This window comes from Peromyscus eremicus, chromosome 1 (genome assembly GCF_949786415.1).
Source record: "Peromyscus eremicus chromosome 1, PerEre_H2_v1, whole genome shotgun sequence".
In the NCBI taxonomy this organism is placed as follows: domain Eukaryota; kingdom Metazoa; phylum Chordata; class Mammalia; order Rodentia; family Cricetidae; genus Peromyscus; species Peromyscus eremicus.
In genome coordinates this window covers 189,649,111-189,657,742 of record NC_081416.1, presented here as the reverse complement: position 1 = coordinate 189,657,742, position 8,632 = coordinate 189,649,111, and the positions used below count along the sequence as shown (strand labels likewise).

General features: G+C 36.2%; 1 protein-coding gene across 1 annotated transcript in view; it reads right to left on the bottom strand.

Annotated features, from left to right (window-relative positions):
* Positions 1-1,527: 1,527 nt before the first annotated feature.
* The window catches only part of LOC131903718 (vomeronasal type-2 receptor 116-like), a 46,369-nt gene continuing 39,264 nt past the window's right edge, over positions 1,528-8,632 (bottom strand). Inside the window, exons 4-7 of the mRNA XM_059254465.1 lie at positions 7,666-8,472; positions 6,694-6,912; positions 5,052-5,175; positions 1,528-2,456 (exon numbers count right to left, since the gene is read on the bottom strand). Coding sequence (XP_059110448.1) covers positions 1,528-2,456; positions 5,052-5,175; positions 6,694-6,912; positions 7,666-8,472 — 2,079 coding nt within the window. The remainder of the gene's footprint in view (positions 2,457-5,051; positions 5,176-6,693; positions 6,913-7,665; positions 8,473-8,632) is intronic.

Here is an 8,632-nt window from a genome sequence, read left to right as displayed (position 1 = left end):
TATTCTTACTAGGTCTGTGAAGATCTGTGTTGGTATTTTGATGAGGATTGCATTGAATCTGTAGATTGCTTTTGGTAAGATTGCCATTTTTACTATGTTAATCCTAACTATCCATGAGCATGGGAGATCTTTCCATTTTCTGACATCTTCTTCAATTTCTATTTTCAAGGACTTAAAGTTCTTGTCATATAGGTCCTTGACTTGCTTAGTTAGTGTTACCCCCAAGGTATTTTATATCATTTGTGGCTATTGTAAAGCATGATGTATCTCTGATTTTCTTCTCAGCCTGTTTGTCAATTGTATATAGGAGGGCTACTGATTTTTTCTTTGAGTTGAGCTTGTATCTTGCTAAGTTCCTGAAGGTGTTTATAAGCTGTATGAGTTCCTTGGTTGAATCTTTGGGGCCACTCAAGTACACTATTATGTACTCACTCATAAGAGAATACTAGATGCAAAACAAAGATGACTAGACTGCTACTCACAACTCTAGGGAGGCTACCTAGAAAACAGGACCCTAAGAAAGACACAGGGGTTTCCCTGTGACAGAGAAATGGATAAGATCTACATGAACAACTTGGATGTGAGTCAGGGTAATGAAGGGCAAGGTTTGAGGGAAAGAGAGTCTAGGGGACCGGGAGATCCCAGCTGGATCAAGAACAGAGAGGGAGAACAAGAAATAAGAGACCATGATAAATGAAGACCACATGAGAATAGGAAGAAGCCAAGTGCTAGAGAGGTCCACAGAAATCCACAAAGATAGTTCCACAATAGACTACTGGCAATGGGTGAGAGAAAGCCCAAACTGACATACTCTGGTGATAGGATGGCCAAAGACCTTAATTGTCGTGCTAGATATCTCATCCAATGACTGAGAGAACAATGATAGAGATCCACGGCCAGGCCCGAGGTGGAGCTCCAGGAGACTAATTGGCGAGAAACAGGAGAGTTTGTATGAGCGAGAATTATTGATACCAAGAAAGGAAAAAGCACAGAGACAAATGGCCAAAGGAATGGAAACACATGAACTATGAACCAATAGCTGAGTAGCACCCAACTGGATCAGGCCCTCTGGATAAGTGAGACAGTTGATTAGATTGAACTGTTTGGGATGCATCCAGGCAGTGGGACTGGGACCTGTCCTCAGAGCATGAGCTGGCTGTTTGGAACCTGGGGCTTATGCAGGAACACTTAGCTCAGCCCAAGAAGAGGGGACAAAACCAGCTTGAACTGAATCTACCAGGTGGAACTCAATCCAGGGGAGTCTTTGCCCAGGAGGAGATGGAAATTGGGGTGGGCTGGGGAGAAAGCAGGGTTGGGGGTTTGAAGGGGGAGGAAAAGGGAATCTGTGGCTGATATGTAAAATTAAATTAAATTATAAAATAAAATTAACGAAAAATAAAATAAAATAAAAAAGCACAAAGAATAAAACTCATACTCTAATTGCATAACACATATCTTCAGTAGAGATCAACTGGACTTCATCTTTGAAATTTATGTCTTAATATGAGAACTATGTTGAGTTTTGAACTAGGTTTTGAGAGGGTTATTCCTTCTAGAATGTGGCCTGTTCCTGATATGATGAACTGAGTTCTTATCTGGCCTTATTAAGATAATATAGCACTTAGGGACAAAAATGAAGCCAAGGAGGGCTGCACTAGAAGCCAAGATAGAGAAGACTTCCATAGCCACCATGACCTTCCCCATGGTGCTGTGGTAGACAGGAAGGAATGTGACCCAAACACAGAAGAACACCAGCATGCTGAATGACAGGAACTTGGCTTCATTGAATGCATCAGGCAGATTCCGTGACATGAAAGCCATAGTAAAACTCCCAAGTGCCAAGGAGCAGAGATATCCCAGTATACCATGGAAGGCAAAATCTGAGCCTTTGTTACACACAAGGATGATATATCCATGTTCAGCATGAACATCTTGGTCAAGGAAGGGAGGAGAATTCCCTAGCCAGATTCCACAAAGGACAAGGTGGATCAGAGTACATATGGGAATGATGAAGTTCGGTGCCTTGAATATTATTAACCACCTCATCACTCTCCCTGGAAAAGTAACCTTGAAGGCAATAACCACAGTGATAGCTTTGGCCAACACAGTGGCAAGAGCCACAGTGAAAGCACCTCCAAATGTGATCTGCTGCAGGATACAGGTTGTGGTGTTTGGACGGCCAATGAAGAGCAAGGAACATAGGAAACAGACAGTGAGTGTGATAAGCAGTGTGTAACTAAGGGTCCTATTATTAGCTTTGACAATTGGAGTGTCTCTGTGCTTCACAAAGAGTCCAAGAACCACAGTTGTTAGTACCGAGAAGCACAGAGCTATGGTTGTAAAAGACATCCCCAAGGGGTCCTCATGGTTAAGAAAACTCACAGCTTTCTGGAGGCAATGTTTCTTCTCTGTCTCTGCATAATGACTCTCTGGACACTTGATGCACTTTTCCATATCTGATCAGAAATGAAGGTGAGATTTAATCCAAGCTGAAGTTATCCCTTTTATTCTAAGCCATTTTTCTGTACTTTTTGACAGAACTGCTATGTACATCACTTTCCTTTTTTCTCAGGGACAAAGAAACGCAAACACTGTAGTGAACATTTTCATATTTATACCACCCAACTTCCTTATCTGATATTTCAGTTATTATTTATGTGAACTTATAAAATATGTTGATCCAAATAAGAACTCTTTCCTCTTGTTCAATTCCTCAACATCTTCCACTTTTACTTCCCAACTTAATGTGCTCTCTTATCTCTTCTTTTTACATTGTAATACTCACTGAGTCTATTCAGTAATGCTAGTATTTACATATTATGGGGGCAACAATTGGAATATGGGCAACATTTCAGAGACCACAACCTTAAAGAGAAAGTGATGTTCCTTTTTGGGTAGTAGTTATCAATTACTAGTAGCTTCTCATACAACCCATCTTCTTTATAGTGATGTAAATTAAATACACCTTACACTTTTCTCTCTTATATACCTTCAAGCCTCTTGTGCTATTGGTGTATCTCTTTTGGAAGTTATTAGAATACTGAAATACAATACATAAGCATACTTTATTTCTGAAACCATATCATAAGTCATACCATATTATTAATTTAAATAGTGTAAAAGAGGGAGTATGCTCTTGAAATTATTTTCATAAAATACACTTCTTAAACATAGGGTATCAATTTTCTTATCATTATAAAATGCTTCCTGTTTTCTAATATTGACTCTACTCTGTGGAAGCTTTAGTGAATAGGCATTACTACATTGTTTCAGGCTTGACTAGTGCACTAGTGAATAGTCGTCATTCAAACTGGGGAAAGGTTAGAACTATTGACACAGATTTAGGGTATGAAATAAAACAGTGTTGTAATATTCTGCTCTTGAAAATTCATAAAATTTAGTGATTTATGCATGCCAGATTTCCACTGTCTTTTATTTTCATGATTTTAAAAAGAAACTCATCACCTGATTTTTAATTTTATTTTATTGACAAATTTTATTAACATATTATTGAATTCACTTTAGTAGAATAAATCTTATTTCTTTATACCTTGTAAATAATGTTTCCTTCAGCTATTGTGACACATTGTTTTATGTGTTCTTAGGACCTACTTTTAAGGTATAAGCTCAGGCTCTGTTATTTCCTTTTTTGTGTGTTGGTGTTCATTTTTTTTTTTTTACTTTTCTAATTTTTAATGGATGACTAACATAAATAACTCCATTCCTTACTAAAGGCACATCATATATGTAATAAAAACTACTGTGTGTGTGTGCGTGTGTGTGTGAATATGTGCATGCACATTCACTAAAAGTGTGTTTCTTTTCAATAACAGCTTGAGGGCACAGTCTTTTACATCTCAATGTGAGAAATCCATGAAAGAATTTGCAGAAAGAATGTAAGAGTCAGAGGTCATGAACTACTTCAAGGGAATAGAAACTTCCAGACACAGCTGATCAGCTGAATATATAAATTCAAGGTTTGATATCATGCATATAACATATGAAATCTTAGGGCAGACCAAATATCATTATGTATGGAGAGCTGGCATAAAAACTATACTTAACTGAAAAGCTGTCTGATCTCATAGCTGTAACAAGGGGAAGACACTTTAAACTTTAAGAGTGTGGCAGTAGGAATTAGCCAATATTCCATCAGGGACTACACTCCAAAGAGTACTTGGGTAGCAGAAACTGAATTCAATGAGTTTTTCTTAATTTTTTTAACAAAAGAGAAAAGAAGTTAGGTAAGAAAGTGGAAGATTTGGGAGGGTATAAATATGATCAAAACACCTAGTATGAAATTCTCAAAGAATAGAAAGCATTTCAAAATTTCAAAATTGAAATAAACCTTATCAAAATTTAGTATTAGGTATGGAAATACTAGCTTTTAAAGATTTTTCTTCCCAATGAAACATGCTGTGAATATGTTCATGAACTATTCTTCCAAATGGAGATTCTGTATTCCATTGTAGCTCTTAGGTCTTGATACAACTCTCAGTAACAGACCGTTGGAACTGCTTTGAGGATATTGTTTTATATACTGTTTCTCAGAATTGTAGCAGAAAAATGGAATAATCCTATTCATTAAGGAAATTTGAAATTTTAGTTATGCTATATAGTCAATAATTTTATAATGGGGATATCAAACACAAATTGCTAATTTTCTGTTCTTGCTGAGAAGAATCATTATTAAAACAACCTATCGTACATTTAGGTGAGTTCTAATCAATATTGAAATACAGTTAGGAAAACATCCAATTTGTGCACTTTATTACTATGTGTTAAATTATGTGGGGAAATAAAGCATATTGATTAGTACAGAGAAAAGGGGTTTCCTGCAGGAAACAATAGCTGAATTTGATCATAAATATAAATCAATTATAAATTTCAGTGCCTACTCTGAACTATTTCAAGACATGGTGATGCACATTTCATATCCTAAATAACAGAAGGAATTAATTTTTCAAACTTCTCTCTAGATATTTTTCAGTTTTAAGATAATGTAGAATCCTGTAGAAATGTGGAACCATTTCTGTAAGATTTATTCTTACCTGTCTCATTGGAAATCTCATTGTCTGCACAAGGAGTGCAATCATAGCAGCAAACAGCCTTGCCCTCCAGAGAAACTTTCCTGAATCCAGGCCCACAGCTCTCACTGCACACAGAATGAGGAATCTGAGAAAAATTGGAGCAAAGTTAATGAATTCTCATGGTTTATTGAAAGACTCAATAATGTTTTTTAATATCACATAATTAATTTGCAAGTTTTATTCCTATAAAGGTAGAAAAGGAATTTGAGCATCTGTGATCTATACAAAATTGGTCTGAGGAGTATCCCATTATTAGGCAGTTTGGATCATAAGTAGGGACAAGTTTGATGCAGTTAGGTCATAGAAGCCATGACCTAGATGGTGAAGTGGTCCTTCCAGATGGATCTTGTCTCAGTGCTTGCTTTCTAATGTGTTGAGAAACTTTTATTTCCACTATGATTGTAAATCTTGCTTGTCAAATTGACAGGACTTATAATCACTATGTAAACAAATTGTTGGGCATCCCTGTGAGTGTTTTTAAAGAGAAGATTAAAGGATACACTCTAAGAGTGAGCATCACCATCCTGTAGGCTGTTGTCTCAGAATTGCGAATGAGAAAAAGATGACTCATGGTATTTACTTTTTTTCTATTGACTGAGAATATGATGTCATCAGGAACCTCATACTCCTAGAGCAATAAATTTCCAAAGATAAGGGCTGAAGGCTTATACTGTCATCCAAAAGAACCACTTGCTTAAGTTACATTAGGTATGTATGTATCTTTAAAAGCAGAACAAGAGATAACACACAATGCATGCTATAGTATTTCAATTCAAGGGGTAGATAAAAGTAATGGTAACTGTTTATCTTTTGTAATTTTAAGCATGGAATCAAGATGAACTACTCAAATTTTAGATACAGTGAAGGAATTCTAATAGAGACATTGTGTATCAGTTTGAATGAAAAGTGGCAAGTATAAACACAGATATGTGACTATATATTTCCTTAATGGTGGTGCTATCTTGAGAGTTATTGCAACTTTGAGAGTTGCAGACTTATTGGCAGAATTATTTCAGTGGTTGGGGATTTTGAAAATGGATGACCCTCACCTAATTACACTATTCACTCTCTGCTTCCAGTGTTTGCACTGAGACATTTTGTTTCAGGTTCCTGACCATCTCTCCACGGATGCCACACAGTGACATGCCTTCTGAGTATAAAGGACACTCAAAACTCCAAACCCATAAGTCAGATAAATTCTTTTATTTCCAAAAGTCACTTCTGGTGATGGTGTTTGATCGTAGCAAGAAAATATAACTTAATCAGTTTTCTGTTGTGAATGTAGAGATTTTCTACATCAAAATGTCCTGTGAGACATTATGAGAATTGCATATACCACTTCTCAGGTGTACTTAATTTGTGTCAAATGGACAAAATTTAAACCATGCACCACTGAATATTAGCAGAAAATTAAAGCCTAAAACATTCTTTTTTAAGAATCAAGGGATGATAAAGCATTGTCTTCTAGTAGTTATTTTTTGTCTTTGTCTACTGGGAATTTTGTAGTACTGGGATTTAATTTCAAAAGCAGAAGTTGTTATACTGGGAAATATATTTGTATTATTATGATAAGTTTAACGCATTGAGATAATATATAACCCACCTCTGAATATCTTTCTGGCCATTGTATCATCTTCTCAGATAAAGTCAACTGTTGACTCTGGGGAACATTGGGCAAAAAATTTCCTACTTTCACTTTTAGTCCAAGACCCTTTGGAAAATTCCAAAAGTTGAGAATATCATACTTATCATCATCTAACTTCTGTTTCCATTCTAAAACCATGTTGCCTCCCACACGGATATTCCTCAAGAAAGGATGAAGCTGAAAGTGATGCAAGAACATGTTTTAATGTAGGTCTGAGATTTTGTCCAGTAATGGATTATAAAATAACTCTCAATGTTCATAATCTGTGATGTAGGACACAATAATAATGTAGGTATCATTGAAGGTCAGCAATGGTGACCTAAGTTAGTGGGATACAATTCTACATCTGAAGAAGAGTCAGTACCAACAACATCTTCTATACAAATTTAGCAATGGAATCGGTGAGTATTGATTGAAGCAAATCTCAATTTCTTTAAAAGAAAGCTACACCTATTTACACACAGGGTTCATCCCAAAGTTCATTGATCAAAATGTGGTTACTTATGGCTAAATAGTAGCTAAAAGAAATCATTTATGGACTAACAACTTGGGAAAATGAGCTTTCATTCTTTCACTGAGAAAATTCTAAGGTTTCTGGGGTAATCATTACAATGAAAAATTATGCAGCTATTTGTGACACAATATTTATATTAATTAAAATCATTTCCTCCTTTCCACTAGCATCTTATTCTTCAGCAACATGAACACAAAGATCTGCACTGGCCTGGAAGATAAATAACACATGAAGTATATCATGCAGATGGATACACACACACATACACACATTCACACACACACTTAGGAATATATGAATGTATATATACATATATTATATATAAATACTGAAATATGTAATAACGAGATTGCTGCCTTTGAAGACTCTCAAAATTTCACATTGTTGATGCTCTAATACAATGGAATGAATATTACCTGCCAGGGCAAGAACACCATTCTTTCCCCATTTCCAAATGGATCAATTTGTACTTGTTGAAGATGCATCTCATGGAGACTGTGGGCCACAGTATAGACAGCCTTGTATGTATTGTAGCTGTCTTCATTCATTACCATGTCAAACATATGTCTAGGCAGTAATTCCAAGGAAGCATTGGGTTGGCAGTTCTCCAAAAGATGACAATCCAACTTTGAAAATGAGCAATTGAAGAACAAAAACCACAATTTAGGAAGGTAATTGTCTTCTGGGTATTTATAAGGATTAACTGTTTGGATAAAATTTTTAAATTCAGCCACTTGCTCATGGTGTTGTGAAAAAATGAGACTACCATGGAATGAATCTAACAAGAAATAATCATCGATATTAATCACATCCCATTCAGAGGTCATGACCCAGACTTTACTCGTCAAAATCTGTTGCCCTAGTTTGCTCATTAAACCTTGTAGTGAATCATTGTCACCATAAATGATGATGATATTTGCCAGTGTTTCCTGGATGATGCCAAGACTTTTCCAGTATTTGTGTGAAAATGAATTCCAGGTACTTTGGATCATTTCAACAAATGCTATGCAGACTTGATTTTTCTCCATATTTTCCCTGATATCTGCTAGAAACTGAGTCCCTCTGTGATCATCTTGGATAAGCAGACCAACCCAGGTCCAGCCAAAATGAAGCATCAAAGAGACCATGGCAAGAGACAGAGTTGTGCCTTGGGGGGCCATCTGGTAGAGAGAAGTAAACTGACCTCGGTCACTGAAGATAGGCTCAAAAGGACCAACAGTGAGCTGAAGAGAAATAAAAATGGAAACAAGAGGAAGAACAATGGTACTAAGTACAATCTTTGTTCTGCAGAAACAGATGGAAATGGTTAGCACAATGATGGTTCACCCTGATTTTAAAGCCAATTTCTGTGAGAGATGTTTTCAGTAAATGACTGGCCTATTT